The sequence below is a fragment of the Callospermophilus lateralis genome, chromosome 2 (genome assembly GCF_048772815.1).
Source record: "Callospermophilus lateralis isolate mCalLat2 chromosome 2, mCalLat2.hap1, whole genome shotgun sequence".
Classification (NCBI taxonomy): domain Eukaryota; kingdom Metazoa; phylum Chordata; class Mammalia; order Rodentia; family Sciuridae; genus Callospermophilus; species Callospermophilus lateralis.
In genome coordinates, this window is record NC_135306.1 from 115,896,507 (window position 1) to 115,919,174 (window position 22,668).

General features: G+C 37.2%; 2 protein-coding genes across 2 annotated transcripts; one reads left to right on the forward strand and one right to left on the reverse strand.

Annotated features, from left to right (window-relative positions):
* The first annotated feature begins 258 nt into the window (after positions 1 to 258).
* Positions 259 to 3,774, forward strand: Cryab (crystallin alpha B). Its single transcript, XM_076846419.1, has 3 exons — positions 259 to 763; positions 1,843 to 1,965; positions 3,432 to 3,774. The coding sequence occupies exons 1-3, from the start codon at positions 563 to 565 to the stop codon at positions 3,633 to 3,635; spliced, it is 528 nt and encodes a 175-aa protein (XP_076702534.1). The 5' UTR covers positions 259 to 562; the 3' UTR covers positions 3,636 to 3,774.
* Positions 3,775 to 17,771: 13,997 nt separating this feature from the next.
* On the reverse strand, positions 17,772 to 22,637 carry Cfap68 (cilia and flagella associated protein 68). The gene is made up of 4 exons (XM_076846424.1): positions 22,295 to 22,637; positions 19,717 to 19,947; positions 19,198 to 19,264; positions 17,772 to 18,977 (listed from the first exon to the last, which is right to left on the reverse strand). The coding sequence occupies exons 1-4, from the start codon at positions 22,334 to 22,336 to the stop codon at positions 18,802 to 18,804; spliced, it is 516 nt and encodes a 171-aa protein (XP_076702539.1). The 5' UTR covers positions 22,337 to 22,637; the 3' UTR covers positions 17,772 to 18,801.
* Positions 22,638 to 22,668: the final 31 nt, after the last annotated feature.

The window sequence follows — 22,668 nt, forward strand, 5'->3', positions numbered from 1 at the left end:
TGTCAGGGTCTTCTCCTGAAACCAGGTCAACCCAGGGCACCCAGTATATGCTTGCTACTGACATATTGGCATTCACTGCTCTCCCCCAGGGACCCACAAAGAGTTAATGTCCCTGGGGCCCAGCCTAGGAAGATTCCAGTCCCTGCCCAGGCCCAAGATAGTTGCTGGCTCAATTCCCCTGGCATGCAGTACTGGAAGGGAGGAGGAGGGGCCGGCCAGCGCCTGCTTGGGATTCCTGACTCTGTCCAGATCTAGAGAACAGAGGATGGGGGTGGGTGCCACTGGGTGTGGACAGAAATCCAGTGAAACAAGACCATGACAAGTCACTGGCCAGCTCAGACGTGTTTGTGTTTCTCTTTTCTTAGCTCAGTGAGTACCGGGTATGTGTCACACTGCCAAATCCCCGATCACAAGTCTCCATGAACTGGCGGTGCGCGGGGATAATAAAACCCCTGACATCACCATTCCAGAAGCTTCACAAGACTGCATATATAAGGGGCTGGCTGTAGTTGCAGCTGAAGGAGCTGACTAGCCAGCTGACCCCTGCATTCACTTAGCAGCCATGGACATCGCCATTCACCACCCCTGGATCCGGCGCCCCTTCTTTCCTTTCCACTCTCCCAGCCGCCTCTTTGACCAGTTCTTCGGAGAGCACCTGTTGGAGTCTGACCTCTTCTCAACATCCACTTCCCTGAGCCCCTTCTACCTTCGGCCACCCTCCTTCTTGCGGGCACCCAGCTGGATTGACACTGGACTCTCAGAGGTGAGTCTCCCCTTTGCCAGGACAGGAGCCCTTCCTGGAATCTCCTGAATATTCTCTATTTTTCTTTTTTTCCCCCTGCCTAAGCCATTTAGGCACATGTGTCCAGAATTGAAAAAAAGTGGGGTTAGTAATGCTTCCTTCCCCCAGGCACCTGTTTCTATTTGATGCTCCTCTGTATCCTATTTATTAGATTTAAAAAAAAAATACACAGTGAAGATCATCCTCTGTTCCCTTTGAAGCAGGATAACCTTTTTGGTTTGATTTATAATGATCTACAAGGAAAAAGCTGTCTTCAAACTCCTTTGCTCATCTCTGCTAATATCTCATACTCCTAGCAGATTTTATTATGAAGTTCTAGAGCCCAGGGAGACCTATCTCATCCTGAGCTCTTCATCCCCACTGAGTGGAGCTGGAGATAACAGTCAACTGTTTTCTTTCATTCTGTTCTCTCTTTATGATTTTCCAGGTGCCTTAGGGCTGTGGCAGGGCAGTGGCCTGGAGCCAGCCCTTATATGGAAATAACCAGGGTCCAGTCTTAGGACCCCCTTTTATCCTAAGAGGGTGGGAAAATGTGGTGAACAGAGGCTATCATAGATAAGCTCTGGTTTAAAAATATTTAAGTGTGAGTAAACAGCAGCTGAGTGGGCAAGGGCTTTGAAAGGACAGGCAGGATCAACAGAACATTCCAGATTGAGTGGGTGGGAAATTTGGCAGAGAACTGAGCAAAAAGAAGGGGCCTTTGTCTCATAGACAAATGACAAAGCCAGGCACTGGGTCAGCAAGGCAGCAGAAGCCAGGCCCACATCCATCCTTGTGACTGGTCTCCTAGGTGGTCAGTATTCTTTCCTGTGTACCTAAATAAAGTTTGGGCCTGTGGCCAAGAAGTAGGCCTTGGGTACCACTGTGGTGGCTACCCTGAGCCAGAGAGCCATGTTTATTCAAAAGTTATTTTTAAAACACAAGAGGAAGATGAAATACCTAGATAGAAAGCAAGTCTGCAGAATGATGAGACTGCACCAGTGTAATCAACATTCTTGCCATCTTTTCTTTTCCCTACTCACTTCCCTTGCTGTTTCTAGATGCGTATGGAGAAGGACAGGTTCTCTGTCAACCTGGATGTGAAGCACTTCTCCCCAGAGGAACTCAAGGTCAAGGTGCTGGGAGATGTGATTGAGGTGCATGGCAAGCATGAAGAGCGCCAGGTATGGAGTTTTTTTTCCTTATGCTCATTCAGTGTATCCTGTACACCAGGTACTGCCATCAGCCTCTGAGACTAGAAAACTAAATTAGGGATAAACTTGTTTTGTTTGCCCAGAGAAATAGCCTTTGTTGTTCTGATTGCTTTGGATAGGATGTTCACTCCCCATTTAAGCCAGGGGTTTTCAACCTTGGCTGCATTAGGATCATGAGAATTTTTTTAAATTCCAAGGTTCAGGCATACCCCAGACTAATTAAATCAGGATTTTTAGGGGGTGTAATTCAGGAATCAGCATTTCTTAAAGTTCCCTGGGTAATTTTAATCTATAGCCAAGACTGAGAACCATTGCCTTAGGCATAGTGTTGTCTTGACACTTGGTTGCTTTACATAATTACATAAACTACATTCATCCTGAAGGCACTGGAGTTTGTGACTTTTCTTTTAGATGTTCAGGAATTCATTTCTCTTAAGCCCATCTGAATGTTAAACTACTTGGTTTGCCTACTTTTCAAAGCTTATCAGCACCTAATCCCTTGTAGGTGGATGAGGAAATCAGTTAATTGAAAGTTTATTTAGATGTTTGAGATTCAGCAGGCATAAAGTTTATAGTCAACTGTTTTTCTATTTTATCACTGGAGATTGAACCCAGGGGGTAATCTATCACTGAGGTAGTCTCCAGCTCTTTAATTTTTTTTTTTTTTTAATTTGAGACAATGTCTTGCTAAATTGTCCAGGCTGGCTGGCCTTGAACTTGTAATCCTCCTGCCTCAGTCTCCCTACTAGCTGGGATTGTAGGCATGTGCCACCATGCCTGTTTAGGGTCAATAACTCTTGCAGGGGGATTCTGAAACATGCAATGGTTTTCCATGACTTTCTGAAAATTTAAAAATTGCTTCTGAACAATTAATGATAACTCAGAACCTTTTCAAAATTTGTATAACTTAATGTCCTCAGGCTGTTTCAGTTTTGCTCATGTGATTTCAGACCGGGTCAGTCTCCATGGAGTTGTTTTTTGTTGTTGTTGTTGTTGGTTGTTTTTAAGCAGCAGTCCTGTGTATCTGGAACATTCCTGAAGAGTCTGGACAATTTCTGGGTTTCCTCAGGGACTCAGATTCTCAATGTCAGAATGAGATTCCAAATCTTGTAGGCCTAGCCAACATTGATCTAAACCTTTGTAAAATACCCCTAAATATAACAGTGCTTCAGTGTTATAAAGAACTAATTTGAGGCTGTTGCAGGTTTCTCAACAAATTCTGGTTTAAAAATATTTAAGTGTGAGTAAATACTTGTAGGAGTGACCCTCTAGGCAACCTTATCCTAGCCATAAACCTGAAAAGTTGTTGTTATTATTCTCTCATGTTGTTATGGCTTTTGGTCTCCCCTAAGGGGAATGAGATATCTGAGTTTTGGGCAACTGATATTATTTCTTCTTTTTACTTCTTTGCTTCTTTCTTTCTTCTCATGGATTAGGATGAACACGGTTTCATCTCCAGGGAGTTCCACAGGAAATACCGAATCCCAGCTGATGTGGATCCTCTCACTATTACTTCATCCCTGTCATCTGATGGAGTCCTCACTGTGAATGGACCAAGGAAACAGGCCTCTGGCCCTGAGCGTACCATTCCCATCACTCGTGAAGAGAAGCCTGCTGTCACTGCAGCTCCCAAGAAGTAGATGCCCTTCCTAATTGCATTTTTTAAAATAAGAAAGTTTCCCTACCAGTGAATGAAAATCTTGTTACTACTGCTGAAGCTTATTAATGCTAAGGGCAGGCCCAAATTTTTAAGCTAATAAAATATCATTCAGCAACAGATAGCAGTTTTGTTTTGAATACTTTATGTGGTTTTAAATAAACACACAAATACAGCAGATTCATTTTAATCATCATATGATTTGGGGGGTTCCAAGTATTTAAGAGTCAGAATGACTGGTTTCCACCACTTAACTAATGACAAAAATTTAGGCAAGTCACTTTATTTTCTCAGTCTTCAGGCCTTCCACTTATAAGATGGGTACTGATTTGTATAGTAAAGAGTAAATTAGGGTTGAGGATGTGGCTCAAGCGGTTGCGCGCTCACCTGGAATGCGTGCGGCCTGGGTTTGATTCTCAGCACCGCATACAAACAAAGATGTTGTGCCCGCCGAAAAATAAAAATAAATAAATAAATATTAAAAATTCTAAAAAAAAAAAAAAAAAGTAAATTAAGGAGAAAAATTATGTGAAGGGCTCAGTGGTAGAGCACTCGTCTAGCATGTGCGAGACCCTGGGTTCGATCCTCAGCACTACGTAAAAATAAAATAAAATAAAAGGTATTGTGTCCAACTACACCTAAAATAAATAAATAAATAAATAAATTATGTGAAGCCCCTGAGAAAACTGGAGGAATATCAGTTCTTCTCTCTTTCCTCTTTGAGATTGTAGCTCTCAATTTCAGTGAATGAACTCTGGCTAACAACACACAAAAGACCTAGTGCATTTCTGAAATTAATTACATCAATGTGGTGACCCTAATGTTATTTGATATTTTTCTACTGGTAAGCGGTGTCTTTAGCTGATTCAACACCCAACAAGCCATCAAGTATAGTCTAAATTATCAAGCAAATGCCTAAAGTAAGGCTGCAAAATATTCAGTGATTTACCACAAAAGGTTAAATTTTAAAATTACAATTAATTACTGATATATATGTATTTCTATTGTTTAGCTTAAACAAAGAAATACTACTCTATCAAAAAATAGAAATAAAACACTTCTCCTGCCCCCAAATACATCCACAAACCTCTTCATTTCACTTTTGTGAATCTAAACAAGACTTCTGATTCACTTCTGATTTTGAAAAATAGCCCTGCTATAGGTTATCTGGAATAAATGTTTAGTAAGTCCACTCTTATTTTTTACCAACTTCAGCTGATTTCCATTTTTTAACACATACACACACACATACATATATATATTTATATTTATTTATTTTAGTTGTATATGGACACAATACCTTTATTTTATTTTTATGTGGGAGTGAAGATTGAATCCATTACCTCGTGCATGCCAGCGCTCTACCACTGAGCCCCAGCCCCAGCTCCTATGTTTAACTTTTTGAGGAACCACCAACTGTTTTCACAATAGCTGCATCATTTTATATTTCCATTAACAGTGTATGAGGATTCCAATTCCTCCATTTCCACATAAATATTTTTTTATTTTCTGTCTTTTTGATTATAGACATCTTTTATGTATCTGACAAATTCTTTCTTTTTTTTTTTTTTTTTTTTTGTGTGTGTGTGTGCTGGGATTGAATCCAGGGCCCTATGTACGCTAAGCATGCATTCTAACACTGAGTTAGAATGTAACACCTCCAGCCCCTTTGACTGAATTATTAACATTATATAGAACTTAGCAATATGCAGAGGGGAGATATATATAGGAAGAAAGAACAGCATGAAGTGCTCAGGCATTTAGGTTTGGCTGCAGCACTGGATATATGCGGTGGTATATGGGAAATTTGGCAAGAAAAGAGGTTCTGCTAATTAGTTTGGTATTTATTTTGAAGGCTAAAAAAGCCAATGAAGGAGCTTAGCAAAGTGAATGCCATAATCAACTTAAAATTTTAAAACTTCTACTCTAGGGGCAATATAGTGATGGGTCAGTAGGGACCAAAATGGAAAATAGAGACATTGACCAAAATGGTATTGCAAAAAAACAGCATGATATTGGCACCAAAACAGATATGAAGACCAATGGAACAGAATAGAAGACACAGAGACAAACCCAAATGCAGTTATCTCATACTAGACAAAGTATGAGATAAACATAAACATACATTGGAGAAAAGATAGCCTTTCAACAAATGGTGCTGGGAAAACTGGAAATCCATATGTAGCAAAATGAAATTTAACTCCTATTTCTCACCCTGTACAAAATTCAAAGTGGATCAAAGACCTAGGCATTAGACCAGAAATCCTGCACCTGCTAGAAGAAAACAGACCCAAGACTATCACATTGGCTTAGGGACTGACTTCCTTAACAAGACTTCTAAAGCACAAGAAGTAAAATCAAGAATCGATAAATGGGCTGGTATCAAACTAAAAAGCTTCTTAACAGCAAAAGAAACAATCAAGAACATGAAGAGAGAGCCTACAGGATGGGAGAAAAATCTTTGCCACCTAAACCTCAGATGGAGCATTAATCTCCAGGATATATAAAGAGTTCAAAAAAACTTAACACACACATACACACACACACACAAACAAATAAACAAAAATAACACAATCAATAAATGGGCAATGGAACTGAACAGACACTTTACAGAAGAAGAAATACAAATGGTCAACACATTTATGAAAAAACATTCAACATCTCTAGCAATTAGAGAAAAACAAATGAAAACTATACTGAGATTTTATCTTACTCCAGTCAGAATGGCAACAATCAAGAATACAAGTAACAATAAATGTTGGCAAAGATGTGGGGAGAAAGGTACAATCATACATTGCTGGTCCGACTGCAAATTGGTGCAACCATTTGGGAAAGGAATTGGATGTGGGAGACCAACCTTGCATGTGACTGAGTCACTCCCCAGCTGGGTGATTGAGGCAGTCATGCAGCAGCCATGCCACTAGACTGCCCCGCCCTTCTTGGGTCTTCGTGCATGGGTGTGCCTTCCTACATCCCCATGAGTGGAGCTATGCTTACCTGTTCCTTTATAATATTACCCCTTGTCCTGTTTGGGATAGAATGTTCCATGGAAACACCTTTTGTGTGACCCCTTATTTTACTGTGCCCTTTGGTATGGCCTACCTAGATGTCAGTCAACCTGCTGAAAGCAGGCATCATTAAGCTAGACTCAGCCCCTTGAAACCTGACCCCTTGCCTCATTTGAATAGCTTCTCCTCAATAAAAGGGGTCAGCATGTGTGGGCTTCTCTCTTTATCTCTCTCTCTCTCTCTTCCTGCGGTCCCTTAAGGTCAGAGGAGCCATCACAGCAACCCCAAAGGAAAAGGTATTTCTGTCTCTTGCGTGGTTATATCACGCAGCCCAGTTCCCTTGGAGTTACCCCTGAGTGTTTTAGTCGCGAGAGTTGGCGATTCCTCAGAAAACTTGAAATGGAACCACCATTTGACCCAGTTATTCCACTCCTTGGAATACATCCAAAAGACTGAAAGTCAGCATATAAGAATGATGTAGCCACATCAATGTTTATAGCAACTCAATGCACAATGGAACTAACCTAGGTGCTCTTCAACAGATGAATGGTTAAAAAAAATGTGGTATATATACACAATGAAACATTACTCAGCCATAAAAACAATGACTTTATGACATTTGCTGCTAAATGGATGGATCTGGAGACTACTACTGTGCTAAGTGAAATAAGCCAATCCCACAAAACCAAAGGTTGAATGTTCTCTCCAATATGTGGATGCTAACACACAACAAGGTGGGGTATAAGGGGAAAAACAGAAGTTCACTGGATTAGACAAAGGGAAATGAAGGGAAAGAAGGGGGATAGGAATAGGAAAGACAGTGGAATGAATCTAACATAACTTTCCTATGTACATATATGAATATACCATAGTGAATCTCCACACCATGTACCACAAGATTGAGATTCTAATTAGAATAAGAGATACTCCATGTTTGTGTAAATATGTCAAAATATAATCTACTGTTAGGTATAACTAAAAAAAACAATTTAAAAAAATTAGAAATGAAGTAAATACAATTAAAAAATGAAAGCAAACAAACAAACAAAAAACACCCAAAATGGTGTTGCAGAAGACTGGGTGAGAAATAATGGGAAACTTAAAAAGAACAAAAGCAACAGAGAAATAACAAAAGGAATCAAGAGGAAATATGGAAATAGAATTTACAAGACATGTATCTATTTGTCTGAGGAGGATGAGAAAGGAGAAGATAAAATAATTCTTTAGTTTCTATTTTTGATAAATGTGTGAGCTTGTTATATAACATTTAATAAAAATAAGAAAGAGTGGTTAAGATACATAAAAGAGAGCTATGAAATTCACCAAGATACAGGGGCTGGGGATGTGGCTTAAGTGGTAGGGCATTCGCCTAGCGTGAGTGAGGCAGTGGGTTCGATTCTCAGCACCACATAAAAATAAAATAAAGATATTGTGTCCATCTAAAACTAAAAAATAAATATATAAAAAAGAAATTCACCAAGATACATAATACACTAAAGAAAAAATTTTCAAGGTACAAGATTATGGCTGAGCATGGTGGTGAATACCTGTAGTCTTAGCAGCTTTGGAGGCTGAGTCAGGAATATTGAAAAGTTCAAAGCCAGCCTCAGCAAAAGCAAGGTGCTAAGCAACTCAGTGAGATACTGTCTCTAAAATAAAATACAAAAGGGCTGGGTATGTGGCTCAGTGGTTGAGTACCCCTGGGTTCATTCCCCATTCAAAAAAAAAAAAAAAAAACCCAAGATTATGAATACAATTTATATTGTGTTGACTTTGTGGGGTCTTTAAATTTTAAATGGAAAGGCTGGGGTTATAACTCAGTTGGTAGAGTGCTTGCCTTGCATGCACAAAGATCTGGGTTTAATCTTAAACACCAGAAAAAAAAATTCCAATGGAGAACCTTCAGTAAGTAGTTGGATATTTAAATCCAGTGTTGTAGAGAGATATTGGGATAGAAGTTCAGGTTAAGAATTGTAATCATAAAAGTGGGAGTGAAAGTATTCGAGTAGATAGTTCATTAGGATTAACAAAAGCTTTGGCCAAAAACAAAGGGCCAAAAACAGAATCATGGGAAAGGCAAATTTAAAGATTTGTCAGAGAGGGGCTGGGGATGTGGCTCAAGTGGTAGCGCGCTTGCCTGGCATGCATGTGGCCCAGGTTCGATCCTCAGCACCACATACAAACAAAGATGTTATATCTGCCGAAATCTAAAAAAAAAAAAAAAAAAGATTTGTCAGAGAAAGATGAACTCATAAAAGAGACCTAGAAGTGATTAGAGAGATGGGGAAAAAACATCTGTTTGACACAATGTAATAGAAACCAAAGGGAATGAGGTTCAAGAAAGAATTAGATAGTCAATGGGTTATCAAATGCAGAGTATAAAAGCCAAATAACATATGAGCTGGTGTGTCCATTATATTTGACAAAACTTTGACTTTCATAGATTCACAGTTTCAGGGAAGTGTTGGATTAAAAAGAAAATGAAGGAAAGATTTGACAGAATAATAAGCTCATATTTGATGCATGGCCTCTGCTCTAAATGCAAAGCAATGGTGAATTTTAAAGTAGCAAGATAAAGATAAGTGATGAAATGGAAAAACTATAAAGTATTTAAATAAATAAAATTCAGGAGAATGGGCATAATGGAACTCTAGCAGTAGGCAGTGGCAGCTTATGAGTTTGACTCCTATTGGGTTAAGAAACAAAGTGCTCAACCCAAAACGGAAGAAAAAACTTGGCTCATTCTTTAAACCACACGTGGCTGTGGTGGAATTTTCCCACTTGTGAAAGAAAGCCAGAAAAATCCTGTCTATCTGCCCTCTCAGGCTAAAGTTGAATAGAAACTCTGGGCTTAGTGAGTCAGGAAACCAACAGATAGCTTTATGATTGGGAATTTATATAAGTTATCCTGTAACTCAGTGATATATCGAATGTGAGAGCAGGACAGTAGCCCCATTCATCATTATAAAACCTGTTTTAGAACTGGGGAGGGGAAGTAAAGTGTATAATGAAGGCAACTATAAAACTACTGGGGAATAGGAGATGATGAGCACAGAGGCAGAGAAAGAAATAAAGAAAAGCAAACCAAAAACTTCCCATTGTGAATTGAAATTCCAAAATACACAAAGAAATCTAATACTGAGAAAAATAAGACAATAAAATCAACAAAAATAAAAATAAAGGAATAGATTTGAAAATAATAAGAAATATTAAATAAAAACAAGTAAAAATTTAAAACATACAGAGATAAAAAGAACCATTCAGATATATTAGAAATAGCTGGGCATGGTGGTGTATGCCTGTAACCCCAGCTACTCTAAAGGCTGAGGCAGGAGGATACATTTGAGGCCAGCTTAGGAAACTGAGCAAGACTCTATCTCAAAATGAAAAATAAAAAGGGCTGGGGATATAATCTAGTGGTAAAGTACTTTTGAGTTCAATCTTCAATACTGGAAAAAAAATAGAAAGAAAGGAATGAATGAATGTTATAAATTCTGTAAGGGATAAAACTATGGATTTATAAATTTAAAAAGCTGGGCTGGGGATGTGGCTCAAGCGGTAGCGTGCTCGCCTGGCATGCGTGCGGCCCGGGTTCGATCCTCAGCACCACATACAAACAAAGATGTTGTGTCTGCCGAAAACTAAAAAATAAATATTAAAAAAAAATTTAAAAAGCTGAGGAATTCACTAAGAATACTACACATAGGGGAAAAAGACCTTAAAAAATAAAAATGATTAAGATATATGAAAGAATGAAAGACTGATATATATCCAAATAGGTGTTTGGAAGAATGAATGGAAGCAATGATAAAGAATTATTTGAATCAATTTTCCAGAATTGAGGATGTGATTCCTTAGATATGGGGCAAGATAAATAGGACTTAGTATGCATTTAAACATATGACTATAAAAATTCAGAATAATAAGGATGAATGGATTTTTTTTGGCAGTTCTAGTGATAGAACCCAGAGTCTTGCAAGTGCTCTACTATTAAGCTACATGTCCAGCCTTAAAAAGAAAATACTATAAGATAGGAAGACAAAAACATGTATCAATTACAAATAATTATAATTATATCGACAGCAGGTATCTCAGCATCAATAAAAATCAAAAGACAATGGAGAAATGGCTTCAAATCACTGGTGGGTAGAAAGAGCTGTTAGCCAAAGTTTTAGTTAAATTATCACTTGAAGTAAAATATCCCAGGATTTTAAGGATGGTATAATATTGGAAAAATCTCTCAATGAATTTACTCTATCAATAGACTAAAATAAATTAAATCTTACAATGTGTTGTTAAATGATGGTTAAATAAATCAACTGATGCATGGTTCAGACTCCCAATTTATAGAGAGGGAACCTCTGTTAGTAAACTAGTAGTAAAAGGAATTTCCTAGCTGGGTGTGGTAGTGCATACCTGTAGTCCCAGTTACTCAGGAGACTGAGGCAGAAGGTCAAGCAAAAAATGTTCAATAGGGCTGGGGATGTGGCTCAAGTGGTAGCGCGCTCGCCTGGCATGTGTGTGGCCCAGGTTCGATCCTCAGCACCACATACAAACAAAGATGTTGTGTACGCCGATAACTAAAAAATAAAAAATGTTAAAATTCTCTCTCTCTCTCTTTCTCTCTCCCTCTCTCTTTAAAAAAAAATGTTCAATACTAGGCTAAGCATCATAATGAGATTTTTTCTTAAAAAAGCAGGGGAAGGAGGGCTGGAGTTATGGATCAGTGGTAGAGCGCTTTCCTAGAGTGTGGGAAGCCCTGGGTTCGATCCTCAGTACTACATAAAATAAATAAATAAAATAAAGATATTAAAAAAAATTAAAAGGGGGGAGGATGGGGGATTTCCTTAAGTCTGTAAATATTATATAACAAAAACCTATTACAAACATTATACTTATCAAAGAAAATTTAAATACATTCTTTTTATTATTATGAACAAGACAAGGATGCCCTCTATCACTCTTAATATATTTTTATTTATTTTATTTATTTATTTATTTATTTTTTCATCTTCCATACATTTGATTCAAATGAGTTATGCATTTCCATTTTTACCCCAAATACAGATTGCAGAATCACATCAGTTACACATTCACAATGTTTACATAATACCATATTAGTGACTGTTGTATTCTGCTGACTTTCCTATCCCCTACTATCCCCCCTCCCCTCCCCTCTCATCTTCCCTCTCTACCTCATCTGTTGTTGTTCCATTCTCTCCCTTCCCCCCCTTTCCCCTCACAACCTTGTATATGTGATTTCGTATAAAAATGAGGGTGTCCTTCCGTTTCCATGCACTTTCCCTTCTCTCTCCCTTTCCCTCCTATCACTCGTCTCAGTTTAATGTTAATATTTTCCTCATGCTCTTTCCCTCTGTTCAGTTCTTAGTTGCTCTCCTTAAATCAAAGAAGACATTTGGCATTTGTTAATGGGCCAAGGACCTGAACAGACACTTCTCAGAAGAAGACATACAGTCAATTAATAAGTACATGAAAAAATGCTCACCTTCTCTAGCAGTCAGAGAAATGCAAATCAAAACCACCCTAAGATACCATCTCACTCCAGTAAGATTGGCAGCCATTAGGAAGTCAAACAACAATAAGTGCTGGCGAGGATGTGGGGAAAAGGGTACACTTGTACATTGCTGGTGGGACTGCAAAATGGTGCAGCCAATATGGAAAGCAGTATGGAGATTCCTGGGAAAGCTGGGAATGGAACCACCATTTGACCCAGCTATCGCCCTCCTCGGACTATTCCCTGAGGACCTTAAAAGAGCATGCTATAGGGATACTGCCACATCCATGTTCATAGCAGCACAATTCACAATAGCCAGACTGTGGAACCAACCTAGATGCCCTTCAATAGATGAATGGATAAAAAAAATGTGGCATCTATACACAATGGAGTATTATGCAGCACTAAAAAATGACAAAATCATTGAATTTTCAGGGAAATGGATGGCATTAGAGCAGATTATGCTAAGTGAAGCTAGCCAATCCTTAAAAAACAAATGCCAAATATCACTCTTAATATTTAACTTGGTACTAAAAGTTCTAATCACTTCCATAACAGAAGAAAAATAAAGAAGAAATGTAAGAATTGAAAGGGTACTGAGGAATGATACTGACCAGAATATATTGTTATATTGTGTGCATGTATGAATTTGTCACAACAAATCCCATTATGATGTATAATTATAATATACCAACAAAATACGAAAATATTGGAAAGACAAAAATGCAACTATTGGGCTGCGGATGTGGCTCAAGCGGTAATGTGCTCGCCTGGCATGATGGGGTGCTAGGTTTGATCCTCAATACCACATAAAAATAAAATGAAGATATTGTGTCCACCTAAAACGAAAATAAATAAATAAATAAATAAATGAGCAACTATCATTATTGTGAATGATAATAATCTGCCCAAACAAATCCCAAAGAATCAACAGACAAACTATTAGAACTAGCAAGAGGGTTGAAGATGTAGTTCAGTTTTAGAGTACCTGCCTAGCATATGTGAGGCCCTGGGGTGTATCCCCAACACTGCAAAAAACAACAGCAACAACAAAAGAAAAATAAGGAGAATGAGAAGAGGAGGAAGAGAAGGAGGAGGAGGAGAAGGAAGATAAAGATGAAGAAGAGAAAGAAGAGGGGGAGGAGGAAGAAGAAGAGGAAGAAGGAGAAGGAGAAGAATGAAAGGGAGAAAAGAATAAGAGAGTTTAACAAGTTTGCAGGATAAAATATTAATTTATAGAATCCTGTTCCGGTTATATATTACTACATATTGTACTACTTTCAAATTTAGTTTTTAAAGATAATAATTATATTAGACCTAATTGGTAGCACAGGGCTTCAGCACCCCATGGCATTAAAAGGGGTCACTTGTTGGTATTTAAACAAGCAGACGATCTTCTCTATAGGTTTTATGGTGGTTTTACCCTTGTTCCTGATGCCTTGGCAGGGATGTATGCCAGTAAATTGCAAATATAGATGAAATAAATAGATTTCTGAGAACACGTAATTTCCTAAAACTGAATCATACATAGAACATCTGAATAGATCTATAACTAGAGTAAAAAGATTGAACCAGTAATCAAAATAGCGCAACAAAGAAAAGCCCTGGACAGATGGCTTTACATATGAATTCTACCAAACATTTACTAACATCAATTTTTATCAAACTTTTCCAAACTGCAGAGAACACTTCCTAACTCATACTATGAAGACAGAATTACCCTGATACTAAAGCCAAAGATGTTAGAAGAAAACTACAGACCAATATCCCTTATTAAGACAGTAATATCGGAGGCTAGGGATGTAGCTCAGTGGCAGAGCACTTGCCCAGCATGTATGAGCCCTGGGTTCGATCTCCAGTATAACAACAACAACAACAACAAAAAAAAAAAAAAAAAAAAAAAAAAAAAGGAAGGGGAGAGAGAATTAATAATACCACCATAAAGAATCAACTAAATACCCTAAGTAAACTTAACACATAATACAAAATACTTGAACACTGAAAACTATAAAACATTGCTGGAAGAAATACAAAAGACATAAGTAAATGGAAACACATCTGTTATGAATTGATGAATTGTAAGACTTACTTCTGTTAAGGTATCAGTACTTGCCATGGTGACTTAGAGGTTCAATGCAGAATTATGAAAATTCCAATGATTTTTTTTGAGAATAGAAAAATGCTATCTCAAGGGTCCCTGAAGAGCTGAAACAATCTTGAAAAAGAACGTTTTAAGAAAGACTAAGACTTCCTTATTTCGAGACTTATTACAAAACTATAGTAATGAAAATGGTGTGGTATTAGCATAAAGACAGATCTATAGGCCAATGAAATACAACAGGGAGTCCAAAACAAACCTTAGCATATACGGTCAAATGATTTTCAACAAGAGTGCCAAAAAAATTCAATAGGAAAAGCACAGTCTTTTCAGCAAATGGTGTTGAGGAAACTGGATATCAACATGCAAAATAATGAAACTGAATCCTTCCCTTTTACCATATATAAAAATTAACACCAAAAAGACCAAAAATCTTGTCATAAAAGCTAAGAAAAAAACACAGGGGGAAAGCTTCATGACACTAGATTTGGCAATGATTTCTTGGATAAAATTATTGAAAGCATAGACAACAAAAGAAAAATATAGGTAACTGAACTTCATAAAAATTTAAAACTACTGTGCATCAAAGGACACTATCTAGAAAGTAAAATGACAATCCACAGTATGGGAGAAAATATTTGTAAATCATATATCTGATTGGAGATTAATATCTAGAATATATACACAGTGCACACATATATAACTCCCACAATGCAACAACAAATAAACAATCTGATTTACAAATGGGCAAAAGACTTGAATAAACATTTCTCTAAATAAGATATATAAGTGTCAATAAGCACATGAAAAGATGCTGATTAGGGAAATGCAAATTAAACTGGACACAACTTTATACTCACTAAAATAACTATTATAAGACAAAAACAAAAACAAAAAATAGTAAGAAGTGTTGGTCATGATGTGGAGAACCTAGAACCCTTGTGCATTGCTGATGGGAAAGTAAAATAGTAGAGAAGCTATGGGAAACTTTGGCATTTCCAAATTATTACACATAGGATTATCACATGATCATGATCCAGCAATTCTACTTCTTAGTATAGGCCCAAAAAGAATGAAAAAAAATGGACTCAGATACTTGTTCACAATGGCACTATTCACGAATCCAAATCTAAAAACCAAAGTGTTCATCAACAGGAAATGGAACAGCAAACTATAAGTATATACATGCAATGGAATATTTTTAAGTCTTAAGATTTTTAGATAACATAGGTAAAACTTGAAAATGTTATGCTAAATAAGCCAGACACTAAAGGGCAAATATTACGTGATTCCATCAAATGAGGTACTCAGAATAGCTAAATTCATAGAAAGTAGAATAGAGGTTATAAAGGGCTTGAAGTGTGGGGGAAGAGAGATGAAAAATTATCGTTTAATAAATACAGAGTTTCAGTATGGGCAAATGAATAAATTTTGAAAATGAATTGGTGATGGTTTCTTGATATTGTGACTATAAGCCACTTAATTATTTATAAAATAGTTAAAATGGTAAATTTTATGTTATATTTTATCTCAATTAAAAATGTTCTGGATTCATAGAGAATAGAATAAGATATATAACATAAACATAATTTTATATGACAAAATGTGCCTGTAAAACAATATTCATGTTGCAAGAACACACACATGACTTATTAACACTAGTGAGACAAGAACTCAAACTATAATATTGACCTAACAATGCAATGTACATTTTTTAAAAATTATTTTTGTAGTTGTAGATGGACAGAATGCTTTTATTTGCTTATTTTTGTGTGGTGCTAAGGATTGAACCCAGGGTCTCACACACTTTAGGCAAGCGCTCTGCCACTGAGCTACAGCCCCAGCAATGTACTTTTTTTTTTTTTTAAATGTTGATGGACCTCTATTTTATTCATTTATTTTATGTAGTGCTGAGAATTGAACCGAGTGCCTCATATATGCTAGGCAAGCGCTCTGCCACTGAGCTACAGCCCTAGCCCCTGCAACGTACTTTTAATCAATATACTAATAGTAAATTTTTTGTAGAATAAAATGATCCTGAATTTTTTTTATCCTGAATTTTATATGAAAATGCCAAGGGTCAAAAATAGCTAAGAGATTCTCTGAAGAAAGGTCAAAAGGGGGGCTGGAGTTGTAGATCAGTGGTAAAGCACTTGCCTAGCATGTGTGAGACACTGGGTTCGATTCTCAGCACCACATATAAAACAAATAAATTAATAAAATCCATCAATAACTAATAAAAATATTTAAAAAAATAAAGGGCAAAAGGGCTGAGATTGGGCTTCAGTGATAGAGCACTTGCCTGATACATGTGAGGTACTGGGTTTGGTCCTCAGCACCACATAAATAAAATAAAGTTATTGAGTCCATCCACAGCACCACCAAAAAAAAAAAAAAATAGATGACTAGATAAAAAAGTGAGATATACATATAATATATATATATATTATTCAGCCCATAAAAAAGAATAAAATTATGGCAGTGAATGGATGGAAATGGAGAGTATCATTCTAAGTGAAATAAGCCAATCCCCCAAAACCAAAGGCTGAATGTTCTCTCTGAGATGTGGATGCTGACACACAGTAAGAGGAGGAGGAGGAAAAAATAGAAGTTCAAGGGATTATACAAAGGAAAATAAAGAGGAGGGAGGGGAGATGGGAATAGGAAAGACAGTAGAATGAATTGGACATACCTCTCCTATGTTAATACATGAATACATGACCAGTGTAACTCCATATCATGTACAACCACAAGAATGGTAATTATACCCAATGTATGTATGATATGTCAAAATGCATTATACTATCATGTACAACTAAAAATAATTTTTAAAAATTTAAGAAGTATTTGATCTACAAGGCTTAAGACTTATATAATTATTATAATTAAGATAGTGGAATAAGTAAGGCAATGTACTAAAGATAACACAAGGAATAACAATTAGCCTAATACAAAGAAACAACAGCCTAATAGAAACAAATCTACATATACACAGACTGTTGATAGTTTTGAAGAGCAGCCGTGAAATTATGGTCTTTTCAATAACTAATGGTGGGACAACTGGATAGCCATATGGGGAAAAAAAAACTTAGTCACTACCTAACATCATAAGCAACATAAATTCCATATATATATTACATATAACATAAACAATGAAGGTTTGGGAGATAATATGAGAGAGATTTCCTATTTTCTATTTAAGAAGATAATACAGCATATGGGATCCCATGAACAGTATATTATCATCTTCTTTTTTAAAAAATACTTTTTATTTATTTGTATATGGTGCTGCTGGGGATTGAACCCAGTGCCTCACACATGCTAGGCAAGTGCTCTTCCACTGAACTACAGCCCCAGCCCCCAGTATATTATCTTTTAAAATTTTTAAAAAAAAATATTTTAGTTGTAATTGGACACAATATCTTTATTTTATTTTTATGTAGTGCTGAAGATCGAACCCAGGGTCTCGCACATGCTAGGTGAGCGCTCTACCGCTGAGCCACAATCTCAGCCCCAGTATATTATCTTCTTAACCAGAAGGTGAAGAGGAAATAATGATAAGTTTAACCATATTAAAGATTGTTGACTCCCTAAGTTTACCAACTCTAAACCATTTACAACCTTTTCTTAGTCCCTCTATCAGTTTTCTGATTTGAAAGATGCATCTTAAACCAGTGTCCTACTCAAACACCTCCCTTTTTAACTGTTATCAAGACTCTGCATCAAGTTGATGTTCTTCCTTGCTCCAGTAGGTTTAATAAGCTCAGCTTTATTTGATCAATTGACAATTTATAGGGTTTTTTGAGATATATACTGAAATCATTATAGATGAAAGTATATTTCTCAGATGTGCTCCAAAATAAATTCAATGAAAAAGAAAGTAGGTAGAGAGATTACTCATTAAATTGTTGATACTGCATAACGTTACATGGGAGGTCATTAGGCTATTCTGTCTACTTTTGTTTATGTTTTAAATTCTTTGTAATAATTTTAAAAAGTTATTTTTCTTTTCACAGTCCTCAACAGGGCCTGTTCATTAAGGTCACAAGACAATTATGCTCCATGACTATTACTACCGGACTTATATTGAGAAAATATCCAGCAAAAACCTGTTTTACTAGATTTTGCAGTTCAAATGATCAAATGCAAAGTGGTAAAGATTTCAGAGACATATCTATTTAAAAAAAATTTTTTTTAGTTGTTGATAAACCTTTATTTATTTACATGCAATATTGAGAATCGAATTCAGTGCCTCACTCACACCAGGAAAGTACACTACTGCTCAGCCCCAGCCCTAGCCCAAGAAAATAGCTATTTTTAATGCCTTCCACAACACTTCTGATACAGAACAAAAAATAGATAAAATTAACTTAAATGACATTTAAGTGATTAAAAGGAAAAAAGAGGATATTTTCTGTGTCTTGTGCTTTATTTAATCAAAGAGTAAAACTGTGTTAGGGTTAGCTGAGTTTTAGAATGTGCTCCCTCTTACATTTTATTCTAGAAAAATGAAAGTTCTTATTCTTTCTTAGCATTTTGGACCCTGAAATTGGTCAATATTAGGATTCCATACACACGGATAGTGATGCTTGATTTGAGGTTTTGAATAGTCAGTCATGTAAATTGACTTCTCTGTGCATTTGTATTGAGAAGGATTCAGTTCAGGTTGATGTCCTGGGAACCAATGAGGCTCTCGCTTAAATCCTGAGGGAAGGAAAGACAAATGGAAACAGTCAACAAGGAGTTTTAACCGATTTTTCACTCTTATTTGAGTGCATAGACATCAAGACCTGTCAAAAGTTGAGAAAAGAGAGAAAGTGTTCAATTATTCACCCATTTAGTTTACTGTTTATTTCAGTTCCTTCTATGTGCCAGACACAGTACAGTTCTGAGAATGTAAGAATTAAAAAACTAGTCCACCTACTATGGGTTGAAAGTGGTATTTTCCTGTTGTAGCTTGTATCATATGTTGTTTCAAAGTAGTGTCCAAACTGGAAAAGAAAAATTCATAGATTAAGAATCTAGGAGTCTATAGCTAATATTGGAAAATAAAGGATAATATAATATGAATTCTAATGGGCTCTGTCATATTTGAGATAGCCTAGAGGCCTACATGTTGTTATCCCCATCCTACTAGCTTTCATATCCTTTGTATGTTTAGGAGATATTTAAGGGCAAGATTCAAATAAAAGTCAAGTTCAGATGGATTAACAGATGAATTCCAAACAGAAACAACAGAAAAAGTGTACTACCCATCTGGTTGATACCTTACACATAATATTCCTCTTGATAGTAAAGTTGAATAGATGGTCCAGCTTAAGACTGCTCCCGCCCCCCAATCATTTTACTGAATGGAAACCTGAGAAGTTATCAGCTTCCTGCCTCTCGAATGGCCATTGGCATTTTCTTCTGCAAACAGAAGGAAATAAGAGAGAAAGATTACCTGGGAAGGCAAAGGTTTGGGCTGTACAATATTTCTTATGTCATATCTTTCTTGGTTCCAGTTGCCTACCAGGGTACGGTTTGAGTAGGAATTTTCATTAGTGGAACATCTCCATCCATATTGGAAAAATTTTGATATATCATTCCAATCTGTCCACACTTCGCCATGGCCATCTGCATTAATGAGGCTGCCACAGTGTTGGTTGATGAGGACACAGACAAGGTTCTTTCCCTAGAAAAAACAAGTATAGAAAAGCTTATTGCATAAACCAGAGAACAGAAAAGTCATCCCTTCCTATCCTCTGTTTTATATAGCAGGATATAACATAAGTCCACCTTTCTAATACTCGAGGTTTTCCTTCAAATTAAATTGATGTTTCTTCCTCTCCAGGTCCATCAATCCCTGAACCTATCCTCTCAAATCAGCAATGGATGACTATATAAATGCCACCCTCACCTTGAAAAGACAGGAAAACCTTCAGTATTCCCAATACTATATGGAGAATTCACTGAATATCTTGGTAATTTTGAGATGTAGAAGTTGAGGGACTGGGGTTGGGGTTGTGGTTCAGTGGTAGAGCGCTTGCCTAGCATGAGTAAGGCACTGGGTTCGACACTCAGCATCACATAAAAATAAATTTAAAAAAATAAAATTCCATCAACAACTTAAAGAAATTTAAAAAAAAAGAAGTTGAGAGACTGAGGGTATTGCTACAGACAGAGAATGAGAAGAAATAAGAATTGAATAACCAGATAACACAATTATCAGGTGATGATAAATTCCTTCCTTCTAGGCTCACTCAAAGAATGCTTTCCCTGAAGTTAACTTCTCTTTCCTTTTATCTCATATACAACTTTATCTTTGCCTCTTTCACTGTATTATGTCTTCCTATCACATTATAGTTCTTCAAGTATATGTGTTATCTCCCCTACTGAACTATATGGTCCTTGAGCATAGGGTCTGTTTTATTCATTATTGTACCCTGTTCCTCTGCCTGCCCTCCCAATCAATAGCACTTAGCATATACTAGAAGATCAATATCTGAATTTCATTTTTTTTTGGTAAGGAAGGAGAAGTGCAACTTTTTTTTCTTGCCAAATAATTAGTCCCCTGGCTTAGGAACAATGCAATACCTTCTCTGAAGAAGAGCTTGAAGAGACTAACTTCTTTAAAAATTTAAAAGAGTTACAGTAATCCTTATGTGGTTGTTCCATATCTGTTGGGAATATGTCAGCAAACCTGGTATTCCCAATTTTCCAAGGAAAAAAAAGAATATAGATCAGTATGACCACATGGTCATGATTGGGAGCCACGACCCAGCTGCCTTTTGGCAGGCAGAGAAAAAGCAAGTATGGCAGCATTAAAGGGTGGCATCTCAGATAACTGCCTTCACACCAAGTGCCTTTGTGAAGACAGATGCATACAATGATGTCACCAAACAGTATGATGACTAGAGCAGCAGGTCCCACATAGTTCAATAGGCCTAATGCTTAGATTGGAGAACTAGGTGATGCTGTCCCTAGGGCTGGAATGAGACATTGCCATCCACTGTTGTCCAAGTCAGAAGCCTGAGGCTTATCTTTGACTGAGATTTCTCTTTCAGAATTCATCAAATCACTTAAGTCTTGCTGATTTTTGAGCCAGTCCACTACTTTCTATTTTCACTGCCAAGTTTCAACTCAGGTCACTGTCAGTCTTTGTTTTCATTGCTGTGGTAGCCTTTTATTTGATTTCCTTGCTATCAACTTTGTTTCTCTCCAATCCTTTCTCCACAGGAAAGCAGATTTTTTTTAAAAAATATTTTTAGTTGTAGATGGGAATACCTTCATATTTATTTATTGATTTTTATGTGGTGCTGAGGATGGAACCCAGTGCCCTCACACATGCTAGGCAAGTGCTCTACCACTGAGCCACAACTCCAGTCTAGAAAGCAGAATTTTTATTTTTTATTTTTTTAGTTTATTTGACACAATACTTTTATTTTATTTATTCTTATGTGGTGCTGAGGATCGAACCCAAGGCTTTGTACTTGCTAGGCGAGCGCTCTACCACTGAGCCACAGCCACAGCCCCTAGAAAGCAAAATTTTTGAAAACAAAAGTCTTATTGTGTCTATCTTCCTATTTAAAAACTTTCAGTGGCTTTCTGTTTTCAGAATAAGATTCAGGCTATTAAATGACCTAGCTCCTGCTTAATTCTTCAGTCTCATGTTACCCACTCACCTCAACTGTTTCAGACAAACTCAATCATTTTGCTTTTGCATGCATTGTTGCTTCTGCCTCATCACTGCTTTGGATGCAGGCAAGTCTCCCCCGAAGCCTCCTATTAGCTTTTAACTCAGATTCACTTCAGGAAAATTGCCTCCAAACTTAGTAAGGTTCTCTTTTGTGCTTCCATGGAACCCTAAATTACTACACTCAAAGCACATACCCCGCGATCTGAGCTGCCTCTTTTGCTGTGTGTATTCTCCACTAGGCCACATTTTGTCCACTCACATATAGAACCGACCTCACAGTAGCCTGGCATATAATAGACACTCAATATTTCTTAAATGAATAGAAGGTAGGAGATAGAAGCACCTGGTCAAATTCTGAGCAGCAGAGAAAACGGGAGGCAGCCATTTGGACAAGATGAAGGCAGTTACAATATCTGAGTCAGGAACCTGCAGGACACAGCCCAACCTCTTCTTGGCTTCAGCCCCACCCCGCTTTTTGCACTCATTACTCAACCCTCTGCGCTTGTGACCTCATGCAGGTGTGACGAAGTCGCTCAAGGCAATCGAAGGACTAAAAGGCATTTTGATGTTCCCGAGAGGTGAGGTGAGAGAACAGATGGATGGATATCTCGCTTTTGCATTCATGCTCATAGTCCTCCTAGGGAGACGCTGCACCAGTTTGTCAAAGACAACCAGGCGCTGTGGCTGCGTCATCAAACAGTGACGGGTGGGGAAGGA